This window comes from Clinocottus analis, unplaced genomic scaffold (assembly GCF_023055335.1).
Source record: "Clinocottus analis isolate CAN_PGR_092001 unplaced genomic scaffold, fCliAna1.0.p SCAF_21, whole genome shotgun sequence".
Lineage (NCBI taxonomy): Eukaryota > Metazoa > Chordata > Actinopteri > Perciformes > Cottidae > Clinocottus > Clinocottus analis.
The window spans coordinates 11,468,676-11,487,860 of record NW_027175943.1 but is presented as its reverse complement, the minus strand read 5'-3'; the positions used below and the strand labels follow the sequence as shown (position 1 = coordinate 11,487,860).

The 19,185-nt window shown below is 43.0% G+C and overlaps 1 protein-coding gene across 3 annotated transcripts; it reads left to right on the top strand.

The window, feature by feature from the left end:
• Positions 1-283: 283 nt before the first annotated feature.
• acox3 (acyl-CoA oxidase 3, pristanoyl) lies at positions 284-18,799 on the top strand. 3 transcript variants are annotated; one of them, XM_068587651.1, is made up of 19 exons: positions 284-399; positions 1,145-1,274; positions 1,736-1,833; positions 1,947-2,082; positions 2,604-2,678; positions 2,791-2,880; positions 2,968-3,111; positions 4,990-5,078; positions 6,673-6,769; positions 10,691-10,873; positions 10,993-11,115; positions 11,332-11,452; positions 11,556-11,678; positions 12,091-12,204; positions 12,339-12,454; positions 14,224-14,398; positions 14,475-14,542; positions 14,696-14,782; positions 17,897-18,799. In XM_068587651.1, the coding sequence occupies exons 2-19, from the start codon at positions 1,155-1,157 to the stop codon at positions 18,014-18,016; spliced, it is 2,079 nt and encodes a 692-aa protein (XP_068443752.1). In that variant the 5' UTR covers positions 284-399; positions 1,145-1,154; the 3' UTR covers positions 18,017-18,799. The 3 variants fall into 3 exon arrangements, with proteins under 3 accessions (XP_068443752.1, XP_068443753.1, XP_068443755.1); XM_068587652.1 differs by lacking the exons at positions 14,224-14,398; positions 14,475-14,542; positions 14,696-14,782; positions 17,897-18,799 and adding an exon at positions 13,436-13,511; XM_068587654.1 differs by lacking the exons at positions 14,224-14,398; positions 14,475-14,542; positions 14,696-14,782; positions 17,897-18,799 and adding an exon at positions 12,705-12,752.
• The last annotated feature ends 386 nt before the right edge of the window (positions 18,800-19,185 follow it).

Here is a 19,185-nt window from a genome sequence, read left to right as displayed (position 1 = left end):
TAGGGGAGTGTAAACACTGACAGCAAGGGTCAAAGTCACAAAATAACTGAAAGATTAAAGGAATTTAGTCTGCAGAAATGATGGAAGTCAAACAAGGACAAAGGAAAGGAGTCCGTACTTGACTGGTTTCTCATTTCATTAATGGGAGCAATGGGGAAGGTTTAGTACGGAGGACAACAAAAGGAACCGACTGAAACCGGAAGAGGGCAGTAATGCAACCAATAGAATGCAAGCTGCCGTTAAAACTTCATCGAAGAAGAAAAAAGAGCAGAAGAAGAAAAAAGAAAAAGAAGAGCCACCTCTGGTGCTCAAAGGTTTACGAAACACATACATGTTTTGACAGCTGTCGAAGAAGAGACACGGAGATATTAACTGGGACAGTTGACACAGAACCAGAAGGTAAGACTCAACGGAAATGTCTTTTCTTCGTCCGCACACTTTTTTTTTTTAACTGACAGTTCAACCCACTTTAACTGCTGCCACCGCGTAACGTGAACGCGTTCAGTGAACTTAAAGCTGAAACGTAACTCAATAGCTAACTCGCTGTATACGAAGACATCAATTCTCCTTCCGCCGGAATTTTAGCGCTTTAACTAGCGTTGCGTTCAGATGAACAGTGCGCACCGTGAGGTAAAGAGCCGTGGAGGTCGTCACGTTCGTGAACCCATTAAGACACACGGTGTGTTGACGGACTAGCGGCGGTCGCTCCATCTCCCGGTGGAACAGACCGTGGTGCGCATGCGCAATTAACTCTGCACAGAGGTGCAATCCAGAGCAGGATGCGACCCTTACCCTCAGTCCTCTATTGATCCCCGCTTAACTTAGTGTGTTTGTGTCAGTGAGTTAGGAACAATGTCTCACTACCTGGGCACTTACAACCACCTGTCTGACTTTACATTTTTCACCCAGAGTGCCTGCGTCTTAACTTAAACACATTTATATTACTGAAGGTCTTGCATCTAAATGTTGTCACAGAGACTCCTTTTACATACAGTGCAAAAGCTCCACATTCTCAAACTAAATTAAAGTTAGTGAAAACCAATTACTCCTTTGATAACTTGTGTTGTACGGGTATTGAGCTAAGAGATCGGATTTTTCTTTCCACCGCTGCCATTACATGATTTCTTCTCTTGTATCTTTCCAGGGAGAAGGCCATGGATAACGTCGTGGCAGACCTCCCCCATGGTCCGCTGGACATTTACAGGAAAAAAGCTTCCTTCAACTGGAAGGACATGCTCCTCTTCATAGAGGGAGCGGACATCCTGGCATTCAAGGTAGCCGTCGGCATCAAATGCTCTTTGCGTTTTTTTTCTCATGAAGTTGAATAGTTATACACATTTGCTTCAGGCGATTTATTTTTTAAGGGGCATTTACAAACCCACGGTTATGTGGCAATACGCTGTCGCGAAGGCGCTCCTGCTTCTGGTTTGAGTGTAGTGCATTAGAGGCCTACAAGGCCTTTTTAAAACAAACAAAACGACACTGCAACGGGTTATCTTTCAATACGCGATGAATGAATTGAAACAGAACAAGTTGTTTAAGTCGTGGAAACAAAAATACTTTGTTCAGTTCAGGAAAAGATCAACGTCTAGGTTTAGCGCGTTTGTTACGTACGTAAACAGCGTGCTGTTGCCGACAAGCACCATGACAAGAGTACATTTCTGGTGCTCGAAGTCCTCTGAATGTTCCTCCACATATCTTACCCTGTCCATGTCTCACCTTCTCTGTGCTACAGCAACACGTGTCCAATGCACTTGAGGGCGACCCTCTGTTTGCGCGTCAGCCCGGGGAAGACATCCCTCTCGCGAAAATGAGGGAGCTGACCTTCCTCAGGTATCGACATACAGTAACATTTTACCACCAACAACATCCTCAGTTATAACTATCGCATCTTTTTCTGTATAATATACAGAGGAAAAATAAAGCGTCTGATTCCACATCTGCAGGGTGAAGCAGCTCTTTCGCTACGACTTCCTCAAAAGAGAAGAGGTGATGGCGAACCCCTGGAAGACTATTGCTCTCAGCGATAGTCTGGGCATGTATGACTGGGCCATGTTGGCCAAGTACATGCTCAACAGAGGGGTGAGTGTGCATTTTTGCTGAGACTATAAACCTTTTGCAATGTCTACTGAGAGGAGTCTCCCCCTGATGGCCGGTAGAGAGAATGCAAGTTACTCGTCAGAACCGGAGGTCACCGTCTGACTTAAACATGAACCAACCCGTATCCCTAATCCATCGCCGAGGGCAGCGCTATCATTTTAACAGAAGGGAAACACCATTTGACGGATGATGGGGATACAATTTTAGTAGACGGGGGGAGATGCCAACTCATCTTTGTTAAAATCTGCATAGCTATAGCGGATGTTCACGTGAGGTTCATCATTATACATTCATACTCTGTTCAGTAAAAATGGGTTTTGGAAAATAAAGTTGTTTGACGATGTTTTCACAGCAAATCCAAAACCATCTTTTAAGCTACTTAACCATTTTAATTTGACCCACTCTAGTTTATTCGTGTGTAAAGAGCATTACAGGCATCACGGTACTGCTAGCATCGTCGTAGACTTCCCAGTCAAAGATGCTAAAAACAACTTCTGATTCAGATGTTCGGAGCGACTGTTGCCAACACAGGATCGAAAAGACACAGCAAGTTTGTCGAAAATACAGAAAACATGACGGTAAGAGTTCGGCACAGCTTCACTCGGCCATTAGCTCCACCTAATGTTACTCAGGTGATATTCCTCACCATCATCATCATCATCATCATCACCACCACGTATGTCTTCGCAGACCTTCGGTTGTTTTGCACTGACTGAGCTAAGCCACGGCAGCAACACTAGAGCCATGAGGACCACGGCAACGTATGACCCCGCAACCCAGGTCAACAAACACACACACACACACACACACACACACACACACACACTCTTCTAAATGGCTAGCTATATCCAACTTTCTCCTGCGCAGGAGTTTGTGATCAACTCTCCGGACTTTGAGGCCGCCAAGTTCTGGGTGGGGAACCTGGGCAAGACCGCAACCCACGCCGTGTTGTTCGCTCAGCTCTACACACCGGACAAGGTGTGCCACGGCCTACACTCCTTCATTGTGCAGGTGAGACTCTGACCTTTGACCTCCTTTACCAATTTATAGCTGGCCATATCATAATTGTACCTGATGTGACGCCACACATCAGATGCATATGACCGCATATCAGAAGACTCGCTGTTGCCAAAGTTTACGAGTGCAGAGCAGTGTGACGATGATAAAATTCAAAGTCCGTCAGAAGTTGTCCAGGGAAGTTGATCATCTGTGAACTCGTTAGATAAAGGAATAACTGAAAGCAGGTGAAGTGTTTCAAAGTATTGAAGTGAAAGAAGTTGAAATAACTTTTGAGGGAATAACACGTTTTAAGCTGTTACTGATATAGTTTGAGAGCTATTGTGATACTAAGAGCTGGCTAAAAAGACCATTTTGTTGCTTTTTTGTTTTGTGTTACGAATTTTAAGTTGACGGATTCTCAGCTGCCAGAAGTCCCATTGGGACGTACATCACCGCTCCATACACCTAATGAGGTCCACCTTTGCTTATGTTTTCTCTGGTAATGTGATTCATTCCTGATAATGATCTAAACCTGCCAACTAAACCTACCGCAACAACACGTTCCTGTTGGTACATGCTGTGCAACACAAGGACAATACCTCCCCTTCCCTCCCCTTCTAACTCAGAAGGCGGCACAGGTTCTCGTCCAGACTCTGATCGCGCCTTGACTACTGTAACTCCCTCCTGGCAGTTCTACCTGCTAGAGCCATCCGACCTCTGCAGCTCATCCAGAATGCAGCAGCATCGACTGGTCTTTAACCTAAATTAACCCACATTACTCCTTCACTGGTAACCGGTGGCTGCAGCATCCGCTTCAAAACATTGGTACTTATTTACTTACGTAAATCGGGTCCACTTCAGGACATGGTAGAACAGGACACCCCCAGCTCATTCACTCCTCTCGGCTTGTGCCAATCGGCTTGTAGCTAAACTGCGAGCTAAACACTCAAAAACGTCACAAGAAGATATACAAATTAGCACTTTAGTAGCACTTAAATGGCACTTACTGAGAGCACTTTGTAGTTTAACTTTCTTGAGGAAATTGTACTCTCTTGATTCTTGTTATTCTGAGTTTGTGTTCATCGTTGAATGCACTTAATGTAAGTCGCTTTGGAGAAAAGCGTCAGCTAGATGAAATGTAATGTAATAAAACGCACTTTAGCATCCTCTCTCCCCGAGGATATGCATGATTTATACTTCGTAAGAGTGGTATTCAAATATAAATAGAGGTGCGCTCATTGTATCTCCCTAAAGTGCAATTTATTAGCTCATTCCCTATTAACGTTGCAGGCTAATGCTGTTCTAGAGACACATGCATTCAACTATCCCAGAAGAATTTAAAGGCTCGTAATGCGTCCCGTAGGCTTACAGAGAACCCTTCAAAATCCCTTCATTCAAAAAAAGGGGTCTTCAGAAGCAAATGCTTCTGGATAGACTCTCAGCCGTTTCGGAAGAACACATGGAACCATTATTTTAAAGTGTAGTTATTGTCCTCAAATCGTTTCCTCGTTCTCTTCAGATGGATGAGGTGCAAAGCATGGTGACATACTAAAAGTAGGGCTGAGCTGCCGGGACAGTGATGAATGCAAACATAGATCCCACTGTTCTGATATACATGAAAGAAAAACTTCACTTTTTAAGTGACGGTATGTACCCAAGCTAGAGTTTAATTATGGAAAGCAATTTACGTTCCTCAAGAACATTATGGCCTTCTTGAGGTTTAATCCCTCTGCACAAAACACGACAATGTGGACTCTCATAAAACTGCCACATTTGAACAATGATGTCTTTTTTAAGTAAGTAATAGTCAACAAGTGTTAAATGTGGACCAGAGATGATGCACATTGGCCAACTTAAAATAATTTACTTGGTGTTGTTTTTGTGCTGCAGGTGAGAGATACCGAGACGCTGCTCGCTCTGCCCGGTGTGCTGGTTGGAGACATGGGCAAGAAGCTGGGACAGAACGGACTGGACAACGGGTAGGTGGCAGCCGAGAGAGACATCGGGGGCTCACGCAGGAACCACCGGCAGGAACGCAGTCCTTAAGGGGTTTAAGTTAACTTGTACAGGGGATATTGAACCTGCTTGACGCTATCGTCTCTCTATAGCCTGACATATAGTGGCTGTCTGTTTACTGTAGCCCATATGATATGTCTAAGAAGTAACATGACACATGTACCCAAAACCTTTGAAAAAATGAAAAGGGACTCCATAAGTAACGTTGAACATCCATTGACGAAAAGATAATTTTCAGTAATAAACCAACTACAATCACCGAAGTGGAAGCGAAAGAGGTCAGGTTGGCCAGAAGAATAAACAAAACCCTCACACTAACAGCTCTGAATTACCGAACTTTCCAGAAAACCGGAATGGCAAAGTAAATGTGGGCTTTGAAAAACAGAGTTCAGCAGAAGGAAAAAAACAGCTGGAGCGACTGTGGCTCAGTGGGAGAGCGGGTCGTCCTTCAATCAGAGGATCAGCAGTTCGATCTTCGGATCGCTAGTCCATGTCGATGTCTTTTTGGCCTTAAACAGGCTGAGCCTGCAGTGTGTGTGTGAATGATTAGATAGTCCTGAGGGGCAGGTGGCACCTCACAACACATAGTTGTAGGTTCTGCCTCATCCAACTGAATTCCTGTTTCAGGATAATTGACATGCTGGCTTCCACTTCAGCTCATGAACTTTATCTTTTTCTGCTGCCGTTTAGTTTATTTATAGAACACATTTCCAACCGAACGCAAGTGGTAAAACAACAATAGAATATATAAAACGGCTCCCTCCTCAATGAATTCACGTCCTCAGTTCTGGAAACAAAGAAGTTTACTTCTGGCAGTGGGCTGCTAGATACATGAGCCTGACATGCTATATTTTATTTAACTCTTATCGTTGAGTCCTGAGGTCCTGATGATTTTTTTTTTGTCAATTTATTCTTTTACTCTGTAAATGAGGTCCCCACCTTAATGTGTTGCCAAGGTAAATAAAAGATTAGATAAATAAAGGCGAGTCCAACTTGATCAATATTTACACGTTTTTATACATAGGTAGGAAGACAAAGAGGCTTACTTGGCCATCTAGAAACCCTTCTACTTATGTTATACTTCAAACTGCTGTGGTTTTAACAGCATCCACTGGTCGTGTAAAGCGGCGTCATGTGTGTGTCAGTACCTCAGTGAGCCACTAGATGGTGCTGCAGTCATAGTTTACGTCAGACCCGCAGGAAACATTTGAGACTAAAACATGCAGAAAGGCGGTTTCCTCCAATTTATCGTCATCAAACCGGCAGTCTTGTTCACGTTGGGGAAGAAATGTATCCAATTAAATCATTTTATCACCTAAGATTCTTAAATAGTTCTAAAATATCACAGTAAATAGGGCTAGTGTTGAACCTCAATACTCTTTTCAAGGTTAATTTCCTGGCATTCTTCTATCTTACCGATATTACTGCTTATCCTGCATGTGATTGTGAACATGTTGCCTTTCATAAGGAACACTATCATTTCTATACGTGTCCTGCTTTAGTGGTCCGCACACATCGTCAGTGTAACCAAAGAGCATTCCATCTTTTTTCCTTCAGGTTTGCTTTGTTTCATAATGTGAGGATCCCTCGGGAGAATCTGCTGAACAAGACTGGAGATGTTACTCCCGATGGCCGCTACGTTACTCCATTCAAGGTTAGTAGGATTTCACTGATGGCCAAAGAAAGCACTCGACAGCCACTCCGAGCCTTTTTAAAAGGTAGTTTGTGTGAGTGTTTCTTACCTGGCAAATAATCTCATGCCGAGCAAAGACGCCGGCAGTGAGGACACAGACCCAACAGATGAGGTTCATTTTGGCACGTTACATAACAAAACGTCTGGAAAATGTATTTCACGTGCGTGAGGCTGTGGTAGCCTTTACACATGTCTCAAACGCAGCGTGGAGAGATGACGGTCAACTGAGGGAAACTGATCTGCTGAGATTAGCTTCTTGACTTCTACACATAGCCGACTCTAAAAATAAAGGTGATTTAAATCATTTCTTTTTTTCCTTCTGTCACAGTAACGTTAATGAGCAAGTTTAGCTACTGAGTAACAAAACGCAGCTTGCATTGCATATTTAAAATAGTTTAACATACCCTACCGTTATACTCAACTAGCTCAAAGGAAGGCCAGTGTTATAGCTCCTCTCACCAGCAGAACTGTTTTCAGCTGTGCTAACATCACTGCAAAAGGGTTTTCTAATCATCCATTAGTCTTCAAAGGCGATTAGCAAACACGATGTACCATCAGAACACTGGAGTGATGGTGCTGGAGATGAGCCTCTATACACCTGTGTAGATATTTCATTAAATCCTTCAGGCTTTTTCAGATGAAAAATGATGCACATTTGGATGTCAAATGTTAGGTTTTGGTTATTAGGGAAGGACATTCGTGAATGTTTTAAAAGCCTGTCTTGGACTGAAATGTGTTTGTGTTAGTCATATTATATAAGGCCGTCCACTTATAATATGTAGGATCTGGGGTCTCTGAGACACTTTTCTGAGAAATGATGACCATTTGAAAATGTAATAATACAATATGCACCAAAAAATGTGTGACGCTCTTGACCTTTTGACCTTTAGTGCAGGTCTTTGCGCCATGCAGCCAGGGTGTTGCTCTTTGAAACCAACCCGCGACTCTGCCAATGAGGCGGTTCATCTGGTCCACTGAGATTCCCCATCCGGGTGCTAAAATGATCACATGTGCAAAGCAAGCTATCTGCGGTCTGATGGGCTTCCATCACAGCATCATTTATTTGGTTCCTGGTATTATCTGTGGTGACTGGGATATTGACTTTGGGCCGCTCTAGCGTCCAGTCTGCTGCTTCTTCTGTCAGTACTTGTGCCAGATTCGTGGCTGTGGGACTCTCAGAGGGGCGTTGCTGGGTATTGCCGTCACATAGCTCTGGAGCTCCGCCCTCCTGTGGTGAGAGCAACTGAGGATGCTATTCTGATCATAAAGACCGAGCATGATCTTCATACTGAAATAGGATACTTGTTGCCTTTCTATCAAGCACGTCTACCATGTTTTGAACGCTCTCTGTCCTCACGGCTGCAGCCAATAGATTTGGTAATGGCTTTAGCTCGGTCGGATTCTGCCGGTTTCTTAAGTGCTTTTCTTTGCCGGCTGTCATGGACGCTAAACTCTCAGCGGCTAAGATGACGGCAACAGAAAGCAAACTCTCTCTTGCAGCTGTTTCGGCTGCCATAAGAAGTCTTGATAAAAGGGTGAGACATTTTGGGGAACAATTTTCAGAAAGCTGAAATGTTCGCGAGTATAGTACAATGTGTGGGTCTGAATTCAGAGTGGGAAGACTGGATGAAAATTATTTCCACCTTGGTATGGAAAAATTACTCCATTTATTGCATCGGGACGAGAGAAGAAGGAAGCTGGGTCATCACCTGGATGCAGGATGGAAACACTCCTTCTATATGTCACAGAAACCCGTTTACAACTCAAAGAAAGAATGCCGCTGAGTTGTCAACCAGATAAACTTTGGTTTTATTACATTAAGAAACCAGAAACGGTTAAATAACACAAATGGTGTTTGAATGTGTGTTATACATAAAATAGCTAGTATTTACTATATTATGAAATGAGATTTTTCAGGTGGAAAAATTGCCAATGAAAGTTTTGTTGTTGTGCTGTGAAGCTGGAAACTTGCAGACAAATCAAATGGTTTCTTTATGATGCTTTATGATGTCATACTTGGCTCGTACAAAGGCAATAATCTAGTCTGTGAATATGAGTTATAACTTACATTATGGAGGTTGGTTCATGGCGCAGGCAGAAGTCCCAGAGATGGAGACCTGCACGCATAAAACCAAAACTACTAAAAATATTCCAAGTACGAGTGAAAAGCTTTTTTCATTCATGCTTTTTTTTCCACTCCTCAGTTAATTAACTCACTTAAGTTTATTTAACCAGGAAAAGCCTCACTGAGATAAAAATCTCCTTTATTTTCTCATCTACATGAGGTCATTGTATACATGTTATCTTTATTTCATCTTGAGCGGATGCTGGGGTTAATATTGGAGTTATTCTGTGGGTTGATTTGGGGATTTATAAACTACAAAATGGCAATAAACGGAAATAAAAAAACGAATACGCATGCATTTCTCCATCTTATTTCAGCTGCATGTTCTATAGGAAGCGCTGGTTCAATTACAAACCTTTCAAGAAACCCATCTTATTGCAAACACATGCAGGCACAGATGTGCATAAACAAATGGAGGAGGCATCCTTTAACTGCTGGGCAGTGAAGCGCCGTCTTCACATTACGGCTGCAGTGATTTAATGAGGCCTCACATGGACGCTGTGAGGAGATGCTGGTAATGACAACCAGGCGATGGCTAAATCGCTGTAGAGATGATCTTGAATGTCGGTCCCTGCTTCCGGTCGCACACACGAGCGCATGCAGGGAATGTTCTGCAACATGTCAGGGGTCGACTGCACCCCGGGTCTTTTTTTTAAAACTTTTTATTTTGTGTTTTCAACACATCCTCGTCTTCCTTGACATCCAAATAAACAAACATGATAAAGCAAACAGTCACAACGGTAGCATTTAGTGTCGGTAATCTAATGGCGAGTATAAATTCTAACCCTCGCATACATGAACCTCGGCACCAACAGATGCCCATACACATATACAACCATCTGCAGCAGTGCTTCTCAAGCTTTGTCTGTCACGCCCCACTTTGGAGGAGCCAGAACAACATTGGAACAAAATGGTCCAACTTTTAGAGATTTCTCCAGCCGTGCTTTTTTAATTATTAGAGTAAAGAAAAATTTAAATCCCTTTTCAAGTAAACCAGATTGCTCCATCTGACAAAAACTAATAACATGTGCAATCAGTTTGTTAAAACAATGCAGATGAAGTTAAATATGTGCAAAAAATAGCTCATATTTGGCAAAAAAAAGATTACCAAGGAAGCCGGTTGGATCCCTGTTTTCTCCCCATAGTTTCATGTTGAAGAGTCCTTGAGCAAGGCACTGAAGCCCCAGAGCTTCACAGCAGCACAAAGCTCCTTCATTACTAAAGATGGGTAAAATGCAGAGAATAATTCCTCCACTGTGGGATTAATAAAGGATTCTTACAAAAAAAATTGAGAATCTACATCCCCCGCTGCGCCCCACCTGTAATACCTCTGCGCTCCACTAGAGGGTCACGCCTCACAGATTGAGAACCACTGACCTCCACACGTACCCACACAGCATACCGTATGCTCCTCCTACATTTACACACTTCCACGTACACACTCCACCAGGAGGGCTCAACGAAGAGGATGCAGTCCAACACACAAATTAAGTAAATAACCAAAGAGGAGGGAGAAAAAAATGGCTGAATGAGCAAAGACAACATGAGCGTGGCACACCTGGACATGTGGGACAGAGAAAGAGTCACTAGAGAAAACTGAGCTGTTCGTGAGATCTTCTGGACATGTTTCCTATTTCTGTAGGTCTTAAGCAGCTTTCCATAATCTTGTAGGATTGCGATTAGAACCAAGAGAAATTGTTTCTCTTTTCTTCTTGTTATTCCTCATGTATCTCCATCGTTTCTCTCCTCCCCTTCAGGACCCCAACAAGCGTTTCGGGGAGTCTCTCGGTGCCCTGTCTGGGGGGAGAGTGTCCATCACCAGGATGGCTCTGGTGAACCTGAAGCTGGCTCTGGTTGTCGCCATCCGCTTCTCAGCCACCAGGAGACAGTTTGGACCCAAAGACATGGAGGAGATTCCTGTTCTTGAGTACCAGTTACAGGTCGGGATGCAAGAGTGGATTTGATAGCAAATTTACTTCATCAAATTAAAAAGTACCCTGTGAAACTTCCAGAAGGTATCTGAAACTGTTACTTAAGTTACACATTTATTCTTCTCCAGCAATGGCGTCTGATCCCGTACCTGGCAGCAGCATATGCTCTGGAACACTTCTCCAAATCCATCTACACGAACTTCGTTGAGTTCCAGCTCGGACAGATGATGAGAGACAAGAGTGGCAGACAAGTGAGTTAAGATGAGATGCAATATGCATGTCTATATCCGGAGCTATCCTTCTGTATGGACAAGAGTCTCGTGTGTGTGTGTGTGTGTGTGTGTGTGTGTGTGTGTGTGTGTGTGTGTGTGTGTGTGTGTGTGTGTGTGTGTGTGTGTGTGTGTGTGTGTGTGTGTGTGTGTGTGTGTGTGTGTGTGTGTGTGTGTGTGTGTGTGTGTGTTTGGCAGGGAGAGATGGGCAGAGAGATCCACGCCATCGGCTGCTCCAGTAAGCCTCTGGGCTCGTGGACCGCTCAGAGGGGGATCCAGGAGTGCAGGGAGGCGTGCGGTGGTCACGGATACCTGGCCAGTCAGTCTCTTACTCACTCACACACACACACACACACACACACACACACACACACACACACACTCACACACTCAGAGACCAAACTACCGCCTCTCTCTTTCAGTGAACCGGCTGGGTGATCTGCGTAACGACAACGATCCAAACTGCACATACGAGGGAGACAACAATGTGTTGCTGCAACAGACCAGCAACTACCTGCTCAGCTGGCTCGACGCCAAACGCAGCGGTCAGTTCGGTAGACATTGATGGATTATAAAAAGCTTTCATTGTTGTCGGTTGGTGAGAGGTAGAGCTGGAGCTGCCATCTAAAGTGCTTCCAAAAGGCTGAACTTGAGATTTTGAGTTCTGTTGATTGGCAATCACTTATTGGTGATCGACATGATTATCTCCCACTGCTATGCTAGTGCTGACGCGCCTTCCAATGTTAAAGGGATAGGGAGGTTGTATGAGTTAGTTAGTCGTATTGTGTGAGTTTGGTGATCATGGACAATACCTTTTTTAAAAACACTAACGTCACACAATAATGTATCGACAGCTCTTTGATTACTGTTTTCTCCCATTCTGCTACTCTTGTCGGTTCTCAAACTGGTTTTGTGATTGATGTCTTGAGTTTCGGCTGCCGTGTCGTCTGCTTTTAGACGGCGTGCGCATCGAGTCTCCTTTTCACTCTGTGGATTTCCTGGATGACTTCCACAAGATCCTGGAAACCAAGTTTACCTCAAACACAATGGAGGAGTGCATGGACTCTGCAGGTACTCACAGGATTCACAACCCAACAGGGTTTCTAAATATTCCTCAACCAGTTATCTAAATATGGCAGATATATGATTTCCACAGTGGTTTCTCAGTTTAACCTATTGAATATACTGTTTTTTTGTCACATCAGTGCCAGTGGCAGCTTATAAGTGGCTGGTGTGTTTTCTGCTGGAAGAGAGCCAGAGGAGGCTTGAACAGCAGAGGGCCTCTGGGAAGGATGATTTTGAGGCCCGCAACAACAGCCAGGTAGGACCCACACTTTCCTTCCGTCCTTTGGGTCTTCCATCGCGTCCGATGATGACTCCAGTTGAGTTTGCGAGTCCTTGCTGGCTGTAGAGTTTCACACGCCGTCTTCTCCCCTCAGTACTGACGTTAAGCTGTGATGAAATGTTCGATACACACACACACCCTTTTGGATCATTTGTTTCTTTTCTCTTTCATGCCATCTGTATTTAGTCATTTCCACTGTTCCTTCTTTCACATAAACTATTTACAGGCATTATGAGAGGACAGCCATAACCAGCTGATCACAAAGAGAACAAATGGTCTTCAGCTGAAGGAGAGTTGACTGCCTTCATCTGGTTTGCGTTATGTCACAAAGATGCAGACTGGAGGTCACAGTGTCAGACAGGGCGAGCGTTGTGGTTCTCGGAAATGTGTGCGTCACTGGATTCAGTCATAGAATGTATTTGTTTTACTTAGCATTAATGTGACACGTCCACATGTTTTAATGTTCATTGTGGTAATATAACAGTTTATAGAGTTAGGTATTCACTGTGTTGATTTTTAAATGTGTACAAGTGCAGTTTTCTCAAGTCGGTCATGAACAGTGTGACTCAATTTGTACTAAATTATTTCCCATGTGCAGTTTAAAAAACACATATGGTTGCTGTCAAATAACATAAGACTGGTCATGTCGTGTCCTTCACGGCGCAAATACCAGCAATTTGTAGTATAATCATATTATAGTCACTCACTCCCAAACATTTAAAAGGCAAAAGACCTCAAAAGTAATCTTGAAAATGAAGTCCAATATGTACTCTAATGTATTCATCAGCTATGCACTGTTTTGGCTGTAACTTCTTTCTCTAAAAAGTAGCTCATTGGAGCGATCTCTTTCGTGTGACCACAGTAAGAGCAGCTATCTCAGATTTATGCTCCCGAATTGGAATAACAGAGCGTTTCCTGTTCTGCCATTCTGGCGTCTTTGCGTGAATGCTGCCTCAGAACCGAGACAGGAAGTAGAGGGAGGGGAGAAACCGTTAGCTTACATGCTAAAGCTATTTGTACCAAAGTCCTGGCGCCACCTCCACGTTTAGCTGCTGCTCCACTGGCTTCTGTAAGTCAATGCAATCTCTCCTTAACAACTCTCATCTCTGATATTTACCCACGTTATCTCCTGATTCCATCTTTCCAAAGTTTTCAGTGTAAACTAAACTGTTAAAAAAAACATCTACGCCTTTCGCCCATTGTAGCACGCCATTAGAGCAGCTTTTGCATTCTTTCTAATGGCCATCAGAGGGCGACTCCACTGGTAGAAATAGAAGTCGATAGAAAATACCTCTACTTTTCTCTTTTATTCATCCCCTCAGTAAACATTGTTAACATGAGTTTATGTCTGAATCTCTAGTTTCAAGTCTTCTTCAATACAACATGATGTTCATTTAATAAATTATGGTCCATTTAGATTCAAATAGACCATAAAGCAGAGTATAATTTAGGGCGGGGCTACAAGGTGACTCTACCACTACGTCCCACCGCCACAGTCCAAATATGGTCACTTCCGTTCACAGGTTCCAAAAAAACAAGATGGCCACGACCAAAATGTAATATCAGGAGGCTACGTCTACTTCTTAAATACAGTCTATGGTTTAATCCACAAATATCTTGAGCTCATGAAATATGATTTATGGTTTCTGAAAGCAGAAATTAAAAAACAAAACAATGTTGCATGTTTTTATGCTCCTACTCTGGCAACAGCTACACATATCGTGTGTGTCCGTGTTTGTGTTCAGGTTTACTACTGCCGTTCCCTGGCCATCGCCTACATAGAGCTCAACTGCCTCCAGAGGTTTCATGATCAGACCTCTGATGAGGACACGCCAGCTGGTCTCAGACCTGTGCTGAGCAAGCTGTGCGCCCTGTACGGGCTGTGGAGCCTCAGCAGCCACATGGCCACGCTTTACCAGGGTGCGTATTCTACTCTACATCTACCCGACGCTTTGCATTGTGTTGATATTTGTAACGCAGTCTTGTTCCCGTCCAGGTGGGTACTTGAGTGGAAAGAAGCCCACAGAGTTTATCCAGATGGCCATCCTCACGCTCTGCTCCCAGGTACGGAAACACTCCTCCTCTTCGACTCTTTCACAGTGTGTGTGATCTCGTGTCCTTCTCTACTTCCTAGCTGTCTTTTTTTTAAAGTCACGGCTCTGGAAGATTCTGCTCCTGCTCGCCGTAAACCGCTCTGTCTGTGTTTCTGTCCTCCAGCTGAAGGATGATGCCGTAACATTGGTGGATGTTTTAGCGCCTTCGGATTTCCTTCTCAACTCGCCCATAGGCAACGCTGATGGACAGGTAAAGACACACACACACACACACACACACATTGAGGCGAATTGAGCCTCGATAATTAAAAGTCACGAGCATAAATACTGCGAGAATTGTCACACTAAGACATTTTAAAGGAGCTTTGGCAGGTGAGCGGGTGCACGCTCTTTTTATTAGACCAGAGCCGTGGTTCCACTTTCGTGATGGGATGAGCCAGACCGCAGCTGTTCACGCTAATGTGTCTCCAGACCAAATATTCTGTGGTCAAAAGAGCTGCTTTTCTAGACGATCTCCACAATAAAAGTCCTTCGTTATTTTTGCTGCTTACTCTTCCTCTCTGCAGTATCAGTACGCTTGTCTTATTATTGCTAAGTGAGCTTTGCTTATTCGGTGAAAACATCTTTTTCTCCAAGTTCTTCACAGTAACAGTCCCCCTCCAGAGGCTGAGCTCTGCGCTGCATGTGGTCCATGTTTTCCCGCTGATCCAATGTACAGGCATGAGATTTGATGCGTCCTGGCGTGATCGGTTTGCAAGTGGAACCACAGCCATAATGTTTGCAGCACGACTTAAAAGCCTGACTTTTCTTGCAAGATAATTCTTAATACGCATTGTTGAGCCAAGTGGTGTCATTTTAGTTGATGGGCCACAGACAGCCCAATATGAGGAAGTGGGCCGGACCAGTGAAATCATTACGTGAGACCCTTCAGATACACAACACCCGTCCAAACATTTTGCTTTCTTTTAGTCTAACAAAGTACATTCACATTGTGAAAATATGAATGAACATAAGAAGCGTGTCCGTACGGTACGGTCAAGAACAGAAGATGAGACCTTTAATTTGAGCAAACTTAACGTTTTAACCATTAGCAATGTAACTTTCTGGAAGAACGCTCTTGGTTCAATAAATACTACTAATCTTTCCCAACCAGCTGAATACTCAAAAGAAACTATTTGACTCTTTATATTCTCCAGGAATTAATATTACACGCAGTAGCAATGTATTTATTATCATTTATTAGAATTTGAAGTGCAGGCCCATTACACGAGTAGATCACATGTCACACGCAGCCTGAATGGATCCAGCATCTAAAGACAAAATAAGAAAAATATGATTGATTGATGAATTGTTTATTAAGGTCAGTGCCAGATGTATTATTGGCTGATAAATAAATAAAATAAATATTATTGTTTCGATATTGGAATCTCGACTTTTTTTCTAATTTGATAATTTAATTGAGATTGCCAAAATGTAAGGTTATTACAGACTATATTACATTAAATAATTGTATTTTTTTATTCTAGATACGGTGAAATTAAACTTGTCAGTCCTCACATTTCTCTCTTCGTAAGATTAATATTCTGGAGGCAGATAATCAGCCGTTATTAACCACCACGGAGGCTCCGCCCCCTCATGCTGACCCCTCTGGGACACCCGGCCCGTCAGGTTAAGTCACATTACTGGAAGAGCACTGCAGAGCTTTGGCTGCCGTCTCTCTCTCTTCCAGGAAAACGCGTCCAGCGATGAGTCTTCTCATGAAGTGTCTCTGACGCTTGTTGACAGTGACTTTCTCTGCACTTCCTGACCTGAAACCCCCAAAAATTAGACTCTACTACGGTTTGTTTTCTCTGAGATAATGAAGACCCACGGTGTATTCTGTTACTCCGCCTTAACGGCTGGTCGAGTTTATTATTCCAGAGAAATTGGTTTTGAGATGTTGGCTCTGTAATATTTAACAAGTTTGAGAAGGTTCATAGTTTAAAACCGCTGACTTCCTTTCTGTCTCTGATGTATGACTTTCTCCTTCATCTTCCTTGGAAAACACTTTGTTATGTCTCTGAGGGTCTTCACTATGGTTCAGTCGTATGAAGCAATACAAGAAGAAAGGGAGGTGACTCATAAGCAGAACTACAAAGAAAACATGAATAGGCAACATGAGTTTAACTTTGTTAATGATCAAAAACTTTTTAACACTTTCCATTGGGGGGGACTTTGATTATTTTAACAACAACTTCAGCTGTTAGCAGTCATGCGTGGCTAAATAACGGAGCTAGCAGCTAGCATCATGATGCGTTCAGGCTCCGTTCAGTCAAAATGAGCACTAAGGCAAAAGTAAATTAAACCATAATCATAATGCGTTTCAAGTGTTTGGCAAAAAATACTGAAGTTCTTTGTAAGAAATGTTTTTACATTAATATAAAATAGAGAGTGAATTATGACTTATATCGATCTAATACAAGTAGATGGTTAATGATGTACTTGTTTGTGTAACCTGGTGAATATAATCCTCCCGTCCTTTGCCCATTAGTCATAAATAATCCTCAGACACATTGTGCTACCAAAGGGACTCAGGAATTAGACGTCATAGCAGTCGTATGTGGATATTATCTCACGGCTATTTTATTTCAAAAGAGTTACCAGACACCAACTGTTTCACGGTTAATATGACGCCTCTGGGTATCTGAGGCCTTAGATTAGTGGCAGGTTTAATAACACAGATTGTTTTGGATATGAATCCTGCTGAATCTTAATGAAATCTCGTCGCTTCCAAACAACACGAGGAAATCCAATTACACAGAGTCCGGCTCCTGACCCTGCTCATGTGTCATGTCCTCTTGTAAACTTATCACAACAATCCTGCTGTGAATCTCCGGATTAATTAAAATGTAACCACATAAACAAATTTCCTGTTCAGCTGCGGTCGTGTACAAATAACATCGGGGCTCCAAGTCGTAATTCATCCAAACTGTTTGGGTTGTTTGTCTGAAATGTGGAAAGAGATGTGACATTTGGAAAAGGCTCGCGGTGTTTACATTATCCTCCAGATGACAGCTTTGCCTCTTCTTGTGGTTGGTGCAGATCCAAAAGGCGCTTTGATTGCTTGTCTGGTTCGAAAGGAAGTGATGATAGTGGCTCAGATTATCCAGGGAGGGAACTCTCAGATGAAAACATGGCAGGAAGACGATGCTGACCCACACTACGATCCCCTTTGTGTTGGTTCTACAGTACCCATCAGTCCTGTTTGAAGGTGGAATAGGAAAATGGTTCCAGTATTTATTTTTTGCTGGGATGTTTAGATCATGACTTTTTTTAGGAAAGCTCTAAATAAAATAAAACCTCTTCTTGTTTCTGTCTCACGTAGCTCTACAAGAACCTGTGGGCGACAGTAATGCAGGGCAGCCGGGTGCTGGAGCGGCCGTCCTGGTGGAAAGACTTCTGCTCCGACAAGCCAGCGGTCGGATGCCTCCGTCCCAAACTCTAGAATCAACCCTGACCGACAACCCTGGACTAGAACCCTGGACTAGAACCCTGGACTACAACCCTGGACTACAACCCTGGACTACAACCCTGGACTACAACCCTGGACTACAACCCTGGACTTGAACCCCGACCTACAATCCCCGCCTGTGTGTCCTGAGAGTCTCAAGTGGAAACTGTATGTGGCCTTTAAATAATTCCATCTGTGCAATTTTAAATGTCCTTTCGCCAAAAGGCAGCGCTGAACCTCGTGATGATTATTCTTGGTCTTTCTTTAAATCATGTCGTACAAACCATAATAAAAGTAATGATAGAAGAATAAAAAAGATCAAACGTAAACCTCTCTGTAAAATCCATTTTCAGCCGCACTTCTGCGGCGGTTGTCGCTCAGAGGGACGCGTGGTCGTCCCGTTACCACAAGGTAGCCGGTTCGATCCCCAGTCCCCACACAGTTCACACGTTGAAGTGTCTCTGAGCAGGACACTTAACCCCTGGTTGCTCCCCGGGCGCCTCACAGGGCAGCTCACTGCTGCTTCATCAAGGATGGGTTTAATGCAGAGAGGAATTTGCCCAAGGAGATTATTAAAAGTAAATGTTTTTCTTTTATAAAATGATTGTGTGTCACAGAAAGTATCATCTGTTTCATTAGACATAAACTCTGATTGTGGGAATAATTACTTTGGCACATTTCTGTTCGTAACACAACAATAATGCCATTTCTATGAAATATCTATTTTTTGTAATTGTATTTCATATGGGATGAAATATGTAAGTATGTAATAATGAATCTGTATATCAATGTTTTAATATTTAACACAATGCAAAATAAATGTTTAATAACAAGACTAATGGCTTCTTTTAAGTATTTGTTGAAACCTGAAGGGACCAAAACATTGCAGCATTCATTATCTATGACAATAATAACAATGAATGTGATGTTGTATAAACTTAAATCTGACATGAAGCTGCTCATAAACACACCTTTCCTCTCTGTCAAACTCACCGTAATTGGATGGGTTAGCTTGATAACTATGCGCATTAGAATATAGATATTACTTTTATTAGTAGATTGTAATTGAGCTGCTTTGCTAAATGAAATCGATCCAAATCTGATCCGTTCTTCACTGAACCTGATAAAATGTTTTTGTGTTGTTTGCTCGGCTCTCAGCACGA